We start from the raw sequence: 20,168 nt of genomic DNA on the forward strand, positions 1-20,168 counted from the left end.
GAAGGAAGGAAGGAAGGAAGGAAGGAAGGAAGGAAATCACATTGGGAAGAGAGGAAGGAAGGAAGGGAAGGAGGGAGGGAGGGAGGGAGGGAAACAAACCACATTGGGAAGTCCAAGCAAGGATGTGCTGAGCAGGTCATATGGTTTGGATGTTTGTCCCTCCAAATTTCATGTTGAAATGTGACTCCCGATGTTGGAGGTGGGACCTAGTATACGGTGTTTGAGTCATGAGGGTGGATCCCTCATGAATGGCTTGGTGCCCACCCATGGTAATGAGTTCGTGTGAGATCTGGTTGTTTAAAAGAGCTTGGCACCTCCTCCTCCTCTCTCGCTTCCTCTTTTGCCCTGTGATGTGCTGCTGCTCCTCTACTTTCCATCATGAGCATCAGCTTCCCAGGCCCTTACTAGAAGTCGATGCCAGCACTATGCTTCTCATATAGCCTGCAGAGCCATGAGTCAAATAAACCTATTTTCTTTATTAAACCTATTTTCTTTATAGCAATGCAAAATGGACTAGTACAGCGGGACAGTACTGCTAACCCACGACCCTATCCCCAAAGCTGTTTCCATTTATTCACTTTGTTGAGAGTATGTCAAATCATCCCGGAGTGGAGGCTGGAGATGAGCTTCACCCCACCTGCAACTGTTCTCTCAATGGAGCTACTCTATAGAAAAATCATGTTCCATTAGTTCACTAAATCATGACAAAAGTAAATGTAGTTGTTTGAACAGTGTACAAACTAGTCCTAAAAGGGTTCTCATGTATTTTATATGCCCAGTCTTCAGGGAGGCAAAATTTTTTTTACGCAATCTATACAAGAAAGTTATATTTTCAGCTGTTACCCAAAACAAGGGAAGCATACTCTGTGAAAAATTGTTATTATTGTTTAACAATATCCATTTCCAGAGGAATGCTTTGCTTAAGTAGAAGTTGGTGGACACACCATAAGGGATGCTGTGAAGTGATTTCTGTCATTTTTCATACATGGAAACACATGAACTCAAGGGTCTACTCACTCTTCTACAACTTTAAAGGAGCGTTTATCCTAGGATACTTTCAAATCTGAGATTCTGAGACCCTGTATTTTTAATATTCAATCCTTAGGTTCCTCATTTCTAATATCCGTTACTAAGTAGACGATAAAGAACAAATTAATCATAGCTTCATAAAAACTAATAAAATAATTTAAATTGGTTACGAATCTCTTGTGATGATTCTAAGGCAAAAGGCACTTTTATAGAAGTCTTTCACACTTTAAGAAAGCTTGCTATATAGAAAGAAAGTGATTCGGTTGGGCACAGTGGCTCACACCTGTAATCCCAGCACTTTGGGAAGCTGAGGTGGGTGGACCACCTGAGGTCAGGAGTTCGAGACCAGCCTGGCCAACATGGCAAAACCCCGTATCTACTAAAAATACAAAAGAATTAGCCAGATGTGGTGGTATGTGCCTGTGGTCCCAGCTACTCAGGAGGTTGAGGCAGGAGAATCATTTAAACCTGGGAGGTGGAAGTTACAGTGAGCTGAGATCACACCATTGCATTCCAGCCTGGGCAACACAGCAAAACTCTGTCTCGAAAAAAAGAAAGAAAGAAAGAGAGAGAGAGAAAGAAAGAAAAGAGGTTCTGCTTTCCTCTCAAATGTCTCTCCAGTCCCATTTAAAGTCTCTGTTGATCCGCAGCATAATTTTACTTTTTTCTCCACTATTTGTCCAATACTGCCAATGCACTGTAGTTGAAGAGAATCTGGTGTTGTAATGGAAAACAGAATCAATCTCTTCTCATACTCTGAGCCTATAGCATGTAGTATATATGTCCTCATTTGGCACTTTTTAATTTTCATTACAGAGATCTTCTCTGAAGTCATATCAAGGCGATATTGAAAGGATTTGATAGAAAGGAAACAATTTGTGGCAAAACAGAGAGAGAAAAATAGTACCTGTGATATAACCTACAGGCAGAGTCAAAACTCAGTCCACAGAAACCAGAAAACAGACGCCCCCTTGGCTGCTTTCCTTCTGATAGATTTATCTAAAGCTCTCACTAGCAGGCATGCTCCTTCCAAAGCCATAGCCTTTCATCCTCAGATTTCATCTTTGGTTTTTCCTCATTATCAGTGTCCCAATCAGGATAGCCATCTATAACACAGTTATTTAGATGGCACAATTAATTGACTGACTTGTATGTTGTCTCCTTGTAAGCTGCAGCTTGGTCCGAGTTGACACTTGTCAGCTTTTCCCCCAGTTCGTGTTGTTTCGGCCTGCAGTTGCATTACCTCCTTGGATGTCAAATTCTCCTTTCTCCTTCAACTCTCCAAAGCCATGTATTTTGATGAACCGGCTCTCTCTGACGTCACCTGAAACCAACTTAATAAATCACCCCTAGTCTTCTACCAAAGCACATTTCCTCAAGTGAGCTTTCTCATTTTGCCGCACAACTTCTTCTTCTGAATATGGCCAGAAGAAACACTTCTTTGAAGTCCATCCCCCTCCTCAATCTGCTCTCCTCTCCATCCCTGTGGGATCCTTAGGTATGAGTTTCAGGGTTTCTCTAAAGCAGCTTCTGGGTATCCCTTTATTACAACACTCTATCTCCGGAGTCACCATCTGGGACCTTCATCTATTCTTCCAAACTGGCCTCTGTCTGCCCAATGCACCGCTGTGCTCTTTCCAAACAAGAGGGTATTTAAAACCCAGCTGCAAGTCCTACATGGGGTACAGGGGATTGTTGCCAGCCACATATCATTTTGGAACTATTTTTGCCTTCTTTCTTTTTAAATCGTATCGGTCTATTAATATTCAAGGAGTTATTCTCAAAAGGTGGTTAAATGCATAGAAAAACCTAAAATTAGAAGGGCTTTGCATTTTAAAGACAGCTTTCTGTTTTTGAATGGCCAGTGGTATCTCCCTTTTGCTTCCTTTTCTCTGTAGATGTCTTTGTTTGTGAAGTTATTTTTTAACCATAATAAAAAGCTTAAAGGCCAAAATACATAAAGAGAAATACTTCTTATACTCAAGAGGTTATCGAGATACCAGAGATTTTAAAATGAGTTCGTAACATTGATTCCTAAGCTCCAGGCATATCCTGGAAGAATTTCCAAAAGACTTTAATTTTTCTTGCCAATGTTCATTTTCAGATGTGTTTAACACCAAGTTTTCTGGTGTGAATATGCATATATGACTCTAAAAATCTCTACATTCAGAAACTAAAACTATACTAAAAGAAAAATAGGTCATTTTTTATTTCCTTCATAATATGAAAGGCAATACAGTAGTTAGGAAAACGAAAGCTCTTTAGTCGTTACTGCATTTTAATGTCTCTCAGCCTCAGTTTCCTGATTAAGCAGTGAGGGTGGGCTCAGAGGTTGAAGTCTCTTCACTGAAGCCTTTAGGTCTTAACATTATTTGGATTCAATCACATACTTCCTTTTTTTGAGACCGAGTCTCACTCTGTTGCCCAGGCTGCAGTGCAATGGCGTGATCTCGGCTCACTGCAACCTCCGCCTCCTGGGTTCAAGCGATTCTCCTGCCTCAGCCTCCTGAGTAGCTGGGATCACAGGCACCCTCCACCATGCCCAGCTAATTTTTTGTATTTTTAGTAGAAATGGGGTTTCATTGTGTTGGCCAGGCTGGTCTTGAACTCCTGACCTCGTGATCCACCCGCCTCAGCCTCCCAAAGTGCTGGGATTGCAGGCGTGAGCCATCGCGCTCAGCCTCAATCACATACTTCTAAGCTGATGTGATTGTTTCTGTTTTTGTGGAGTTAGAACCAGCTGCAAATTTAGAGAGACCACATTCCCCATAAGACTGCATATGCTTCTGACACCAATTACAAGTTCAGAAGTTCCCCAAACCACCCCCAGGTTTGATAGTTCTGTAGAAGGACTCACAGAATTCACTGAAGGCTGCTATACTCACGCTGCATTATGGGTAAAGAATGCAGATGAAAAATCAGACAGAGGTAGAAGCACAGACGGCAGAGTCCAGGCAGAGTACCAGATGCTGAGTTTATAGTCAGCCTCTCTCTGTAGATTCAGGAGCACATTTCTTTCCTGGAATGGGTGTGTAACAATTTGCATGGGGTATTGCCAATGAGGGAAACTTCCCTGAGCCTCCATGCTCAGAGTCTTTACTGAGACTACGTTACATGGAAACAGTTGATTGCCCACGTGGCTGACCTCAGTTTCCAGCCCCTCAGAAGGCTGGAGAATATAAGCCAAAGCCCCACACCCTTTATCACATTGTTGGTCAATCTGGCATGGTCAGGCCCCATCTTTTTTCTTTTTTGTTTTTTTTGAGACAGAGTTTCACTCTTGTTACCCAGTCTGGAGTGCAATGGCACAATCTCGGCTCACCACAACCTCCGCCTCCCGGGTTCAAGCAATTCTCTTGCCTCAGCCTCCCAAGTAGCTGGGATTACAGGCACCTGCCACCACGCCCAGCTAATTTTGTGTTTTTAGTAGAGATGGTGTTTCTCCATGTTGGTCAGGCTGGTCTCGAACTCCTGACCTCAGGTGATCCACCCGCCTCAGCATCCCAAAGTGCTGGGATTACAGGGATGAGCCACCACGCCCAGCCCAGGCCCCATGTTAAATGCTGTCTGGTGTGGCCCTACCCCTAAAACACAGTGTTAGACTATCTGGAATAACCCAAGGCTCCCAAGCAAATGAAGACATGCTTCCCAGGCAGGCAGGACATCCCAAGGGCTTTAGATATTACCTTCCCAAAGCCAAGGGCAAGGACCAGACCTCTTGAGGTCAAGGCTAAATTCTCTATTACACAGTTTTGAAAATCTCTCTGTTGAGGACAAGAAAGCAAACATTCCTAGGACTTACTACTAGAAGGAAACCTGAAAACCCTAGTGATTTTTAAAGTAAGATTCCAGGACCACTTGCATCAGAATCACCTGGCATTAACAAAATGCAAATTCCAGAGCCCCACCCCAAACCTACTGAATCAGATTCTCTGTAACAGAAGCATTGGAATATGCATTTTAAGCATTTTCCTTTAGCAGTTTTTTATGTAGGCCAAAACTGGAGAAATGTAATTAAGATCGAAGGTCCTTGTTCCTACAAGTAGAGTGAAACTAGCATGCAATAAAGCAAAGGGAGAAAATTCTGCTTCTTATTCCACTGCTGAGTTTATCTTGGGCAAGCCATTATTCCTCAAACATCATATGTTTGAAAATAACATTTAGCTACATTTGTTTTAAACAGACATAACTAATGTAGCATGCTCTTAGACTGAGAAAATATACATTGAGTTACTTTGTGCTCTTGGGGAAGATGCTTATGGAATACAAGATGGCACTCCATCTAGTTCAGCTGGCCTTGGGAAAAGGAGTGGATTTCTCTTTTCATAGTATCTATGTAATCATTGTTGCCCTCCTAGGCAGGAGTGTTTCTATTCATTCTTTCATTCATTCACAAATTGGTATCTACTGTGTGGCAGGCAATGTTCTCGGTGCTGAGGAAAGAACAATGAACAAAACAGAAAATGCCTCTGCCTTCGTGAGGCCAGGACCACATATCTATTATTCCAGATAGTGATACATGCCATGCAGTTTTTTTAAAAATCAGGATAAAGAGAAAGAGCAGCTGAGAGAAGAGTTTGTTATTTAACAAAGAACGTTTAGGGATGGAGTTTCTAATATGATGACCTGTGAGCAGAGAAGTAAAGGCTCAGCCAGAGTTATTTGGGTAAAGGGAACAGCAAGTTCTAAGGCCCTGGGGCAGGAGCAGTTTCAAATGTTGTGAAGGAGAAAGTCCTATGCGGTGGAATTAGAGGAAGACTAAGAAGAGTGGAAATAGATATGGGGAGTATAGACATCTCTTTCAAGGAATTTGGAAACAAAAGGGTGCATAGAAATGAAATGGTAACTTTTGAGATAGATAAGGTCAAAAGAAAGGTTTTATAGTCCCAGTGGTTGTTAAGAGTTGAGACATGTCAACGTGTGTGTGTGTGTGTGTGTGTGTGTTTGTAACAACCCAGTTATAGAGAGAGGGCATAATTGTCAGAGTGGTGTCCTTGAGGCAGTAGGAAGGATGGCATCCCATGTATAGGTGCAGCAGTTGGCCTTGAATTAGGAACATAGATGAATTCTTTACTTCTTTCTCCTTCTCATCTCTCTGATTCCCATGGTGACCTTATTTTCAGCCTTCCTGCCTCTTATGACCCTTTCATGTTAAATAAATTATTTTATCTTCTGATGTACAGTTAGTATTTCATTCAGAAAAAAATACAGGAAACAAAAAAAGATATTCATAACACTGCTCACCATAGAGTGAGGCTGAAATATCTGTTCTACCAAGTACCAGTTTTGTTGTATGAGTCAAACAAGATTTATTGTACAGAAGATCTCCCTGGAGGCTGCCACCCCTCGAACCTTATTTTAGAATGGAATAAACAAATCATTATCAAAACTAAACAGTGTTAGCTGGTCTGCCCATCATGCTCACACTGTATAACTTTCTTTCCTTCTCTTTTCTCTCTTTCTGTTCTGTATTGAATGAATGACTAAATGTTTTCTGCTACTTCAACTGAAACTGTGGTCTAATGTCTAAATGCTCCCTCACCTGCTGAGAAAACTTAAAGCCAAAAAAAAAACCTGGTATTGGTCAGTTGTTGAATTTATCACTCAATATATTAAGCCTGGAGTGATTTGTTGAGTTAGAATGAGAGCAAATAGTGCCACCTGCTGGAATTAAACTTGGAAGGGGAAGTCTGAACATGCCAAGAGCTCTCCATGGTTTTGTCCCAATCATTACTTTAAGCCTTTCAGATGAAGTCATGAGCCTGCTTTATTCAATAGTAATTTCTCCCACCTATATTCTTTTCTGATGGCAATATGCCACCTTGTGTATTTCTCTTTTAGTATTTCTCTTTTCTCCCTGTAATGATTCGGTATCTAAAATGACAATTAAGACCAACTGTATTTCATTTTATTTCTCTTAGAATCTCTTGAAAAATTATAGAATGTTGCAATTTGAAAGAATCTTAGAGGTTCTCCGTAGTTTCAGACACATTTTGGACACAGGAACTTTTGGGAAACTATGGATATAATCCTCCCTTTGGACCTCAAACCGAGGCCTGAAGAGTGAAAAGCGAGAAGACCAAACAGCTAAGGCTCTATATCAGTTAAGATGCTTTCAGCTACAGTAAAAATGCCTTGAGCAACAACCTAAGAGCTTATCTCACGTAAGAAATCCTAAGGTAGGTGGCTCGGGGATTAATTTAAAAGTTGAATAGACCAGGTGTGGTGGCTCATGCCTGTAATCCCAGCACATTGGGAGTCTGAGGTGGGCGGATAGCTTGAGCCCACGATTTCGAGATGAGCCTGGGCAACATGGCAAAACCCCATCTCTAAAAAAAATACAAATATTAGCTAGGCGTGGTGATGTGCACCTGTAGTCTCAGCTACTTGGGAGGCTGACATGGGAGAATCATCTGAGCCCAGGAGGTCAAGGCTGCAGTCAGCTGTGATTACACTGCTGCACTCCAGCCTGGGTGATGGAGCAAGACTCTGTCTCAAAAAATAAAAATAAAAAAAATTATCAAAGTTGAACAACGTCAGCCATGACCCAGGGTTCATCCTCTGTCCTCTCTGTCCTCTGTCTCTCTGATATTTGTGAGACAGAACCACAGCTTCCCACCCGATATAAAGGGGCAGAAGAGGGACTGTCTTTTCCTTGTATCTCACCAAAAGACTCCACTCATGTCTCATTGGCTAGAAGGGAATTATGTGTCTCATCCGAAGTGGGTAGCTGGTAAGGAGCCTGGAATGGCCATATTTGCCTCCGTTAACTCCAGATCCAGCCTGTGGGCCTGGGGTAGGGCTGTCCTTATGCAAAGCACAAGACTCTGGAAACACAGATTCCAGGTCAAAATCAGGTTAGCTCACAAAGAAAAAAGGGAGAGTGACTAATTATTGGGAGAAAAATCTCCATGGGTCTCTTCCACTTTTGCCTGCCTTCTGAGCGAGAAGCATTGACAGCTTTGTTTGTTTATACCTTCTTTAAGGATGTGTGTATAGCTAACAGCCTTGGAAGATATAGATAGTGTCTTCCTCTGGGACAGAGGGTAGATTTATTTCATGGCCAGAGTAATAAATATAATGTCACTCTCTGGGGCAGAAATTGAGCAAGTTTGCTAGTAGCTACTATAAAAGATTGGGGTGTCCTAAGTCCAGGGCCCCTCAACTGTGAAGCAGACTTATTGCATGTGCAGCATCCACCTGGGATGCCCTGCATTCTCCCACAAGGGAAAGCAATGTGAACAGGAAGCTCAGGCTGCCTGCTGTGTTGTGAGTAAAGAAGTCCTTTGTCTCTGACCCAGGATTTTCATGTCTTCTGCCAGCATCATCCAACTATGGCCGTGTTAAACTATGGCTCTGCCAGCATCACCAAACCATGGCTAACTTGTTAGCCTACAAGTGGGGTGAAGTCTTAGACCTTTCCCAGTTCTTGATACTCATGGCAAGGCAACCATTCATGTTTGGCACCGTGTTCTTTCCAATGAGCCAGGCTATATGCATCCAATTCTCAAATACCTATTTCTGGAAATGAGAATTTGTTCAGCATATAAGAAATTCCTTTTCCACAGGCAGAAACAGGGCAACACTTCAGTGTCCAACTGGAGACACACATTAAGTGAGGACAGTGTCATTGGCTCAAGTGTCTTTTATCCTGTCTCCCTTTTATTCGCTCGCTGACTCTCTCTATAATTATCTCTTTTAAAATGTCAGTTGCTCTCACCCAGAAGACCAAGAGCAATCAGCCACAAACTGAACTCAGAAGCTTTTAAAACCCACTGGCTGTCTGACTGGGGGATGGGGTTTCTCAAAGGCGTCCCGCAGCAATGTCAGGGAAGCTGACGTTGAGTGACTGAGAAAACGGAGCTCTTTCCTTGGCTCTCACAGTGGGTCTTACAGACTCTTCCTGAGGAAGCAACAGAAGGGGTGTGGAATGTGCTGACTTCATACATATTTCTCCAGCAGAGCCTGAATGGAGGTTCTTTGGGAGGAAAGTTATTCTTGGAGGCCTTTGGCCTTGAGTCCCTCTTACTGCATCCTGTTAGGGTGAAAGGCTCTGAGCTATAGCATTGTCCTGGCAACTTTCTTTCCTTCTCCAGAATAAAGTATTGATGTTAAGATGACAGTGAAGAAATAGGGGATCTATTGGGACAAGCAAAAACTATGGATATTTTCTAGCGACTTCTGGCACTCAGAGTTTCTCCAGTGACAGTTTGAAGACCTGGACAGGAATTCATCATAGCAGTAGGAGAATAGCAGAGGAAATTAGAGCAGCATTTATCCCTACGAGTCAAACCTTAGGGTTAAACTCCATTGATCCCTAAATTCTATTTCCTTGATGGCAGTTGATGCCTTTAAAATGAAACAATCTTTCCTACTTAGGCCAGGAACCCTCGTTCTCTTGCTGTTCTGACAACTTACATTTAAAAAATGCTCCTGCTAAAATACAGCATTATGAGAACAGAACAGATTTAATCTGAAACCAAGGCAACTTTTTCCTCATCTGCTGTATCAGAACTACAGAGAAAGATCACGCAGCCTGTGGGTCATATTATTATTATTGTCTTCCTGCATTCTGATCCTACTTCCATGGAAACCTTGATGGAGGTCACTGGCCTGCAAGTTAAATCCAGTCCCAATGACCCCTGGAGGCAGGGGCTTCTAATTTAGATGAGATATTTTTCTGAACTGTGTGTCGAATCACCACAGGTGTTAAAATGAAAGTTCTCTCGTTAACGACATGAAGGTTCAAAATTCCTTGGTACAATTAGGTTGATTAAATTGAGCACTGTGTCTAATATCCCTGTAGCTCAATAAAGTGAATGCAGCTTTCCATGGGGCCCAACACAGAGGCAGGGAACAGTCTAGGTCCTGAGAGAATCTGGCCCACTGTGGTTTTCAAATTAGAAGTTTGATTGCTTGTGACACCGTCTCAAAATGGTACCAGCCAAAAGAAGCTGAATTTTCCATTACCCCAGGAGAAAAAAATGACAGCTATTTAATTAAACTGCTTAGAGATTAGGTGGAAGGCTTATTGATGGATAGAGGGGCTGAATATCTTTATAAGCAAAGGTAGGAAATTCACTGGTGTGCCACATCTTTCATGTTGAAAAGAATTCACCCAGCCTAAGGGAGCTGAAGACGTGTGTGCTGCTTCCGCCTGAAGCTGCCTCTCCTGTCAATCACAAGAAAACATATACATTTAAAAAGCTTGTTTATAAAGCACTAGGTGGTCACTGAGGAACTTAACATAAAATGTAAAATGTGAAATAAGAAAGCTACTTATAGCTAAAGTTAATAAAGCAACCACCCGATCCATTTGCCAATTGTTGAGAGGTGACTTATTGCAGAGGAAGGTTGATTTGGAGGTGATCTCTAAAAAAAAGAATAATGTGTGGTCAGTGCTAGAGGGTAGGTTACGAGAAGGAGCCTACAGCCCAGATGGGGAATAACCAAGGTTTGCAACAGATGATGTATGACAGGGATTATTCTCCAGAAATATTGTGCTACCTTTTGGGTAGCCACAGGTGATCATAAAATGTAGGTCACCCTCACTATACCAACAATTCAAAGGTCCCCAACTTTCAATAGAGTATAAAGATCAATGAAATCAAGTTTCATAAATTCCCCCAAAGCATTAGCTGTCAACGCTAGCTAGGTGTTAACATTTCTCGGGGAGATGTTTTAAAATACCAGTGCCAACTCTGGACCAACGGAGTCAAAATCTCTGGACACAGGTGTTTCAAGAGATCTCCAGGTGACTATGAGTCACTTCCCAAGGAGCTACTTACTAAAAAGGTAAATTGCATGTGGAGTTAGAAGATATCAAGCTCTGAAATCTGACAAACCTTGGTTCAGTTCCTAACTCACCTTGGTTCAGTTCCTGATTCCACTAACTTACTGAGTCTAAGACACTCAACATGCGCTAACTTCTCCAGACTTCAGTCTCCTTATCTGGAGAGGGTCAGTGATGGTCACATCTTGAAAGGCTTCTAAGATGAAATAAGGAAATAATGTATACCTGGCACATAGACCCCCAAAACACCCTCGGTTATTCATGGTTAATGATTGACGTTTTATCCTTCTTCCATTGATTTTGCCATTGACCTTTGTAGGACGTGACAGGTTTAGATGATTTTTCCTCTCCCTGCTTTGTTTGTCATCTAGAATTTACTGCTATTTGGTATCTGGGAGAAAAATACTCATGTCTTTCATGCTTTCTGCTCCTCCAGCTGCCACAGAAGTGTCCTTTTCATTTGATGTGGGAAATGGGCCGGTAGAGATTGTAGTGAGGTCACCAACCCCTCTCAATGATGACCAGTGGCACCGGGTCACTGCAGAGAGGAACGTCAAGCAGGCCAGCCTACAGGTGGACCGGCTGCCCCAGCAGATCCGCAAGGCCCCAACAGAAGGCCACACCCGCCTGGAACTCTACAGCCAGTTATTTGTTGGTAAGTAATGGAAAGGTAATCATGGCTTCCTTCTGTTGATTTTTAAGAGTCTACACAATGCAAAAAAAAAAAAAAAAACAAATCAGCTTTTGCAAGGTTTGGTATAGAGATGCTTCCAAAAGTAAGTGTGCTGGCCTCTTGTAGTCTCCTTCAAGACAGAATGGAATAAGGAAGAAGGTTCAGGAGACCTAGATCTTATTCCACTTCCACTCTTGGGAGCTCACTGTCCTCAGCTATAAAATCAGAGTGCAGGCTGAGACATCTCTCAGGTCTCTCTAATATCTGCAATTTTAGGTTTATGGTTTTAGAAGTGTATAAAGTTATTTGATCATTTGGGGCACTTGTAACTGTGTGGAAGGAAGGAAGGAAAGAAGGAAGGGAGGGAGGGAGGGAGGGAGGGAGGGAGGGAATAGGCTCTCTAAGTTCAGATTTTTTTTGAAGTGATAAATATAAAGCCATTCCTTTCTTGCCTATTCTCAAGGTTCCAGGCAGAGAAAGATTTAGACTTTTCCTGACATAGGAAAAAAGATCAGTACAAAGACGAAATTTAAACAGAGCAAAAAGTTGAACTACGTATGCAAGAAGTGGATCCAGCCACCCAGTCTAATCTTTTTCACCTGTCTTTTTGCTATTGACATTTTTCAGATGAACCTAAAATTACTTCAAATTCATACCTGTTTCCTATGGCTGTCCGGAGCCATGAGGCCCGGAATTAGCCGACCTCTGTTGCTTGATCTCCGCAAAGCGGAGACAAGATGGCACATTTCCGGGTTCTTCATTACAAACCTTTCCCGCGCGCGCCTAAAGCTTTTCCCGTGCGCGCCTAAACTGGTCCCGCGCACGCCTAGACTTTTCCCCGTGCGCGCCAACCTTTCCCGCGCGCGCGCAATCATTTTTCCCGCCCAGGAAGATATGCAGCCTACGGCGCAGGCGCGATCCCGCGCCCGGGAAAATTACAAACCCACGGCGCATGCGCAATTGTAATTTGAGAAAATCCGGCCCCCCCGTCACAGCCCTGGCCCAACCTCTTCCTCTGCCAGCCTATATAAGGCATTGCACTGCCACCATTAAACGAGACTTGATCAGGCTATTTGTCTTGTCTCCATTTCTCGTGTTTTCTTGTCTCCTCCATTCCCACTCCCCCTTCCAGGGCCCGTTCGACTGTCCTGCGGGTCGGGACATATGGCTAGTTGAATTTTAAATTTTGTTTTTGAGAATATTCATATGTTAGGAAATTAGCAACTTTTCCTCTGTTGAATGAAAAAAAGAAGTGAGTTTGAAGGACTTTGTGGATGCCTCATCTTAGACCCCTCTCTAGGTTTCTGGGAGTTAATTGATCAGTGCAGTCAACTGCGAAAGTCTCAGACAGAGCAAGACAAGAATGTGAGCTGGTTGCTGTTCATATTCATAACACCTGCCACTTGGGCTCCACCCTACAGTAGAGCCTCACTGAGAGCCAGTTAATTTTAACAAGGGGCAGAGTCCCCACAGTGTCTTTCATGACTGTGTTGAGATGTTTGAAGGGCAGTAGAATGTCATTAAAGGAAAGGTTAAATTAGATCTCCATTCATTTTGTATGATGTCGGCAAACTACAAAACAAAGGTGTCAGTCAATGAGCTTTGAAAGTGAGACTGACTTTTAACAACCACATCAGCTGGGGCTATGAAAGAGTCATAGATTTAGAAATAAAGTATTTCCTAATTACAGCTACAAACCAGCCCTTTCCAAATCCTTCCCTCAAGTTATAGATCACAAAATTACATATTATTTTTTAATTAGCTAAATATCAGGTCCATTGATCCCTGCTGAGCACAGTGAAGAAATTTCACTTAATCAACATGTGTTGCCCAGATTACCTGAGACAAGTTTCTTCCTAAATACTGTTAATTCTGAACATACTGGATAGAGTCTATGTGGTTTTCATCATAAAAGGTGATCCTACTTGACTCAATTTCTCGTTTTTTTTTTTACCCTGCCCCTGGATATAGAAGTCCAACTTTAGTTTTGTTCCTTTCTGTCGGGTAACTGTGGCTCTGTGGAAGAATTTTGAAGACCTAGTAAGGTTGTAAAATGAAGAGATGGAAGAGTATTTATTATGGTCTTGGAAGGAACATCAATTCACTTAAAGGTGACCCAAGAGTAAGTTAAGAAAAGAGCAAGGGCCTGAGATCGGAATTCTACAGAACCATGAAATTTAAGGAAAGACAGAAAAAGAGTATCTCAGGAAGAATGAAGAGTAATAGAAAGAATGAAGCAAGGAAAATTAGGAGAGGGTAATGTCACAGGAGGAGGAGGATTTTATTAAAAAGTAATGACAAATAATATCAAGCACCATGAGTAAAATAAGGCTAGAAGCGTGTGTGTGTGTGTGTGTGTGTTGAGACACAGTCTCACCCTGTGGGCCAGGCTGAAGTGCAATGGCATGATCTCAACTCACGACTCACTGCAACCTCCGCCTTCCAGGTTCAGGTGATTCTCCTGCTTCAGCCTCCTGAGCAGCTGGGACTACAGGTGCCCAGCCCTACGCCCAGCTAATTTTTGTGTTTTTAGGAGAGAAGGGGTTTCACCATGTTGACCAGGCTGGTCTCAAACTCCTGGCCGCAGGTGATCCACCCACCTCAGCCTCCCAAAGTGCTGGGATTACAGGCTTGAGCCACCACGCCCAGGGATTACAGGCTTGAGCCACCATGCCCAGCCTGTGTTTTTTTTTAATTTAGTAATTGTGAAACCACGGGTGACCACAGAAACAGAAATTTCAGAATAGTGGGCTGATGTGATGAGTCAGCATTTCTTTTGACTAGAAAACAGTAAGTCTCCAGTCTCAGTCTCTAATTCCTGTCACCTTAAAGGGGGGCATGAGGCACATCTCTCAGATATGAGCTACTTAAGCCAATTTTTGAAATATTGTTCAGCAATAGAAATCTACCCCAGGGGAAGTGAGAGGGGTTGTTACAAAAGCAAAAAAAAAAAAAAAAAAAAAAGGACAGCCACGGTGGCTCATGCCTATAATCCCAGCACTTTGGGAGGCCGAGGCGGGCGGATCACGAGTTCAGGAGTTCAAGACCAGCCTGGCCAACGTGGTGAAACCCCGTCTCTATTAAAAATAGCTGGACATGGTGGTACATGCCTGTAATCATAGCTACTCAGGAGGCTGAGGCAGGAGAATTGCTTGAACCCAGGAGGCGGAGCTTGCAGTGAGCCAAGATGGTGCCACTGCACTCCAGCCTGGGCAACAGAGCAAGACTCCGTCTCAGAAAAGAAAAAAAAACAAAACATTAGGCACTTGGGTGTTAGTCTCAGTTCACCTCTAATATAAAAACATTTTCTTGACCAAGTATTACCATCTTCCCTCTTTGAGTATCTTCTACTTTTATGTTTGTTTGTTTGTTTGTTTGTTTGTTTGTTTTACATAGAGTCTTGTTGTGTCGCCCAGGCTAGAGTACAGTGGCATGATCGTGGCTTACTGAAGCCTCAACCTCCCAGGCTCAAGGGATCCTCCCACCTCAGTCCCCAAGTAGCTGGGACTATAGGCTCATGCCATCATGCCTGGCATGAGGTCTCCCTATGTTGCCCAGGCTACTTACTCCTAGGCTCAAGTGATCCTTCCACCTCAGCCTCCCAAAGGGCTGGGATTACAGGCATGAGCCACCATGCCTGGCCTCTTCCAATATTAGACATTTTTGATTATGTGCTTGGTAATGATTGAACAATACCAGGATTGCCACGTGGTCAGCCTTCCCACAATGGTGTGTGGTTAACAATATGGTCTTTGACTACCACCTCTGCCTCTTGCCAACTGAGAAAACACTGATAAATTGCTTAATATTTCGGTATTAAATAGGAATACAGCTCCCACACCACAGTATTAAATGAGATATTCCATGCTAAGTACTCAGAAGAGTGCCTCACCTAGGGTCCATAATGATTGTCATTATTATTAGTAATAGCAGTGGTAGTAGTATTTGAGACAGGGTCTTGCTCTGTCGTCCAGGCTGGAATACAGTGGCGTGATCTCAGCTCACTGCAACTTCTGCCTCCCAGGTTCAAGTGATTCTCCTCTCTCAGCCTCCTGAGTAGCTGGGATGACAGGCGTGTGCCACCATGACTGGCTAATTTTGGTATTTTTAGTACAGAAAGGGTTTCACCATATTGGCCAGGCTGGTCTTGAAACTCTGACCTCAAGTGATCTGCCTGCCTCAGCCTCTCAAAGTGCTGGGATTACAGACTTGAGCCACCATACCCAGCAGGTCCATACACATTAAATGTGAGTTTTTTTCCTTTACTATCCTTTACCTTTTACTCCCTTTACTTTCTTCTTCCTCCATGTAATATTTACCCTTCTCTTAGAGAAGCCTCTTTCAATGGGCTCATTACTTCTTTCCTGAAATATTGACCTGAAATGTGATCACTTCCATTCACCAACCCTACAGGAAAGCTCACATGCAGAGATGTCCCTCAATATTCAAAATTATTCTGCTAGTCCTCTGCTTACCTGCAGAGGCCAGAGGGCAGCAAACTAAGGCCCAGGGATTTTTTCACAGTCAGCCAAGGAAGCAAGAGTTCATCTGAAAACATCACACCAGCATCCCTGCAGCAGCTGAGATGTGTGTCAGAGTGACCCAAGAGCTCCATCTAGGTTCTGGAAGGAAGGGCTTTGATACAACTTAAAGCTGAAACAGACTGAAAATAGTTCTTGACTTTGCACACAGAGCTCTGCAGAAGGCCACCTTCCACCCACTTACCTGTGTTAATGTAATCGCCCGAAGGGTTTTTCTTGCCCGCTGCATGGGTAAAACCAATTTACTGAGACAATGTTATTGCAGTAAATAAAGCGTTTAATTAACACAAGGCCAGCTAAGCAGAAGGACTGGAGTTATTACTCAATTCAGCCTCTCTGAGGACTCAGAGGCTAGGGGTTTTAAGGACAATTTGGTGGGCAGGGGGCTAGGGAATAGGTGTTGCTGATTGATTGGGGATGAAATCATAGGCGTGTGGAAAATTGTCCTCACATGCTAAGCCTGCCTCTGGGTGATGGCCACAGAACTGGTTGAGTTCTGAGTCCCAAGTCTGGATGGAGTCAGGTGGCTTCCAGAATGCAAACATCTGAAAAAAAAAATCTCAAAAGACCAATCTTAAGTTCTACAATAGTGATGTTATCTATAAAAGCACCTGAGGAAGCCACACATCTTGTGACCTCTGGCCACATGACTCCTGAGCATTAAGGGATCCTAGAAACTACACCTACATTTTAACAGAGTTCAGGCCTCTCCCATACTTCTAATCTCACGGTCTTTCTTTGGTTTTACAAAGGCTGTTTCACTCTTCCAGCCGGGAGGGAACCAGTTTTAGGGAGGAACAATGATCATCCTTGCTTTAAAGCTAAACTCTAAACCAAATACCTCCCATGGTTAGTTTAGCCTGACCTATGCCCAGGAAGGAGCAAGGACAGCCAGGCTGTGAGGCTAGAAGCAGGATGGAGTCAGCCATGCTAGACTTTTCTTGCTGTGTGATCTTTGCAAAGGTGGTGTCATTAGCGAGGCCAGGCTCACATGTCCTTTTGCAAAGTAACTGAAAAAAAAAAAAAACAGAGAAGACACAGTTCACCTCACTGTACATCTAAAATATAATTAGAGGCTGTCATCCCAAAAGGGTTAACACAGGTCTTTTGGAAGTTGTAAGAATCTAGAGATTATTCTGGTTTAATCAAAAAGTAACAAATAATTTAAAAACTAAGAGACACAGAAAGGAAAAAAAGCGCTTGCTGGTATTTGTCTGAAAAGTCCAGGAAACTTTTCCCATTTTTTGATCCAAAATGAGTGACCAGCATATGATGAGCTCCCTGGATGGCCCAGCAGAAGCACTTAAGCCACATGGTGATCTGAAGCCTCAGCCAGCCCAGGTGTTTGGATCTGAGCTGTCCGTGGGCCAGATTTTTCTTAGGAGGTGGTGAAAGCAAACAAGCTCATGGTCATTGTCTAAGCATGAACAATGCCAGGCTGGATTGAGCAAAGCCCTCTTTGGCAGAGACATACAAGGAGTTTGGAGTCCTGACAGCTGATAGCAGTGGCAGGACTGGGAGGAGGCAAGGTATGTGCTAGGCCCCCAGCCTGGGAGCCTGGCTGCCAGCCCAGGGCATGGCCAGGAGCTGGGAAGCAAACACCACTGCGGGGAGCCAAGCAGGCTGTTCAGGTCAGGGAGCTAGGAGAGGGTTAGCATGCAGCAAGCTAGACGCTAGTCAGAGCCTGCAACTGCTCTTGGCAGTCATTAAGGGAGGAGATCAGAGTTAGAAGGTCTGGAGGCCACTTCAGACAGCTTCAGGAAGAAGTCAAGCTCCTAAGTGGCTCCGTGACAGAGGCTGGGTCATCTTAACTCATGACAAATGTCCCTGCTCCATTTACTTGCCTCTGGCCTCTTCTGAAATCTCTCTAGAGGTTAAAGGGAACCATCTGTTTTGTGCCATCCGAAAAGGAGTTGAAAAATCACCTTCAGTGCTTCAAGCTCTTTTGCCTTAGGCAGAAAGCCTGACTGAGACTCAGCGGAAGGCATGCTGTCTTCAGGAGGTCTCAGAGACTACCTGAGAGCGGGGAAGCCCGCAGCCTCCTCTTCCTCTGACAGTTTGTCTATTGGGAGACTTTTTTCTCCTGGGTGGCAACCTGAGTTTATGGAAGAGTTGAGGTTTATTAAATGGATGTGTAAGCAACCACAGACTGAAATGTTATAACCATTCTCTGAGTCCAACCTCCCCAAACTCTAAAATACATCGTGTTTGGTCAGCTGCTCCTCATATGCTTTGTATTCCAAAGTCACAAATGGATCATTCCAGTGCCATCAGAAATGCAATATCGTTGAGAGAGCAAAGAGAAAATCAGCATTTGTGTGTAAAGGAGAAAAATGGAATTCTAATAATGAAATGCACCCAAATCTGTGTATGAATAAAATGGTTATTTCTCATGTCTAAAAAATTGGTAATAAACATTGTACAACTCAGGTTGGGCACGGTAGTTCACGCCTGTAATTTCAGCACTTTGGAATGCTAAGGCAGGCAGATCACCTGAGATCAGGAGCTTGAGACCAGTCTGACCAACATGGTGAAACGTCTTCTTTACTAAAAATACAAAAATTACTCAGGTGTGCTGGCGGGCACCTGTAATCCCAGCTACTTGGGAAGCTGAGGTGGGATAATCGCTTGAACCTGGAAGGCGGAGGTCACAGTGAACAAGATTGCGCCACTGCACTCCAGCCTGGGTGACAGAGTGAGACTACATCTCAAAAAACAAAAAAAAATGTACAACTCAAATTGCAGGAATTATAACCTAGAGAATGTATACCTGCCCCTGTTTCCTGCAAACCTGCCTCAAGAGCAACCACGTGAATGCTGACTGAGACATCCCGGGGAACCCCAAGGCCAAGTGCTTCCCATGCTTCCCCTCAATGAATCCACACAAGTCTATAACGTAGATAACATTGCTAATTCTTGTTTTATTCTCACATTAAAGTTTAGTTGACTCACCCAAATTCATGCACTTAGGAAGAGACAGAGATGGGATTTGGTCCCAGACAGTCTGACTCCAGAGACTCAGCACTTCAATCATTCCTCTTGTCAAAGCAAAAATTGCACTGGACAAAGTTGAACAGGCAAGGAAGATCTTCATTCAGGGCTGTTGTGACAGGATAGAGAAGCCAGAATGCAGTTGAGCTCACCTCCACTTCAACTAAGGGCAGGAGAATTTTGTTTCTTTATTTTGATTTTTTTTTTTTTATTACGCTGAAATACAATGGGAAAGTTTTTAAAAGCTGGGATGGGAGGGATCATAGGGTGTCTGTGTTTGCTAATTGGCTCTACCCAAAGGAAAAGTAAACTTGCTCAGATGTTCATGATGAGAGATAATTTTACAGCTTGGAGCCAGGCATCCTGTGAAGTTAGGCTCCCACCCTTCCATGGCTTCTGGGAGATGGAGTGCTATCTTCCAAGTTTTTGAAAAAGCCATTCCTGGTTGTAAAACTGGCCGACAGCTTTTTTAAAAATTTACATCTCAAAAGGCAGAGAAAGAATTAACAAAAGTAAGTAAGTACTCTTAAAATGCAATGTCAGGGGTCTGGGCCGGGTGGAATTAGATGGGTTGGTGGGTCCTATGTAAAGTTTAGTCAAGCTGAAGGCAAAATTAAGGCCCTCTTAGTCAGTCTATACCAGCGTCCCCTGGCTGAGATGATACTGTGGCCCAGGGGGCATGGAGAAAAGTGCGGTGACATTGGGTACTCCCAAAGCTTCCCACAACGTGCAGGAGAATCCATCCCAAGGAGGATTTGCACGCCCCACATGCAATACCGGCCCCTTGTGGAGCACTCTCCCAGTTATGGAGTCTGTGGGAGAGACTATGGTTGACAGGCAGTGGTGAGTCTGGGCATCAGGCAGCCCTGGCTGGTATTCTGCAGATTACAAAGTCACCATGGCAAAGATCTAGGCCGGCAGAGAGTCATTGTCAGATACAAAAGGTTTGACTTAATGAAAATTTCATGCCAAAGCACTCTTCTCAGGGAATGAGACTTCTTCCTTGAGAGTCTCTATGACATGGAAATAATCTTCTTCTCCTTCTTCTTCCCCCCTCTCCTCCTCCTCCTCCTCCTCCTCCTCTTCTCCTTCTCCTTCTCCTTCTCCTTCTCCTTCTCCTTCTCCTTCTCCTTCTCCTTCT

General features: G+C 43.5%; 1 protein-coding gene across 2 annotated transcripts in view; it reads left to right on the top strand.

Moving 5' to 3' along the window:
• CNTNAP2 (contactin associated protein-like 2) overlaps window positions 1–20,168 on the top strand; it is a 2,310,676-nt gene that overhangs the window by 2,019,244 nt on the left and 271,264 nt on the right. For both annotated transcript variants that reach the window (XM_011941411.1, XM_011941412.1), the window contains one exon: window positions 11,259–11,477. In XM_011941411.1, the coding sequence (XP_011796801.1) occupies window positions 11,259–11,477 (219 nt within the window). The remainder of the gene's footprint in view (window positions 1–11,258; window positions 11,478–20,168) is intronic.

The sequence above is a fragment of the Colobus angolensis genome, unplaced genomic scaffold (genome assembly GCF_000951035.1).
Source record: "Colobus angolensis palliatus isolate OR3802 unplaced genomic scaffold, Cang.pa_1.0 Scaffold2, whole genome shotgun sequence".
In the NCBI taxonomy this organism is placed as follows: domain Eukaryota; kingdom Metazoa; phylum Chordata; class Mammalia; order Primates; family Cercopithecidae; genus Colobus; species Colobus angolensis.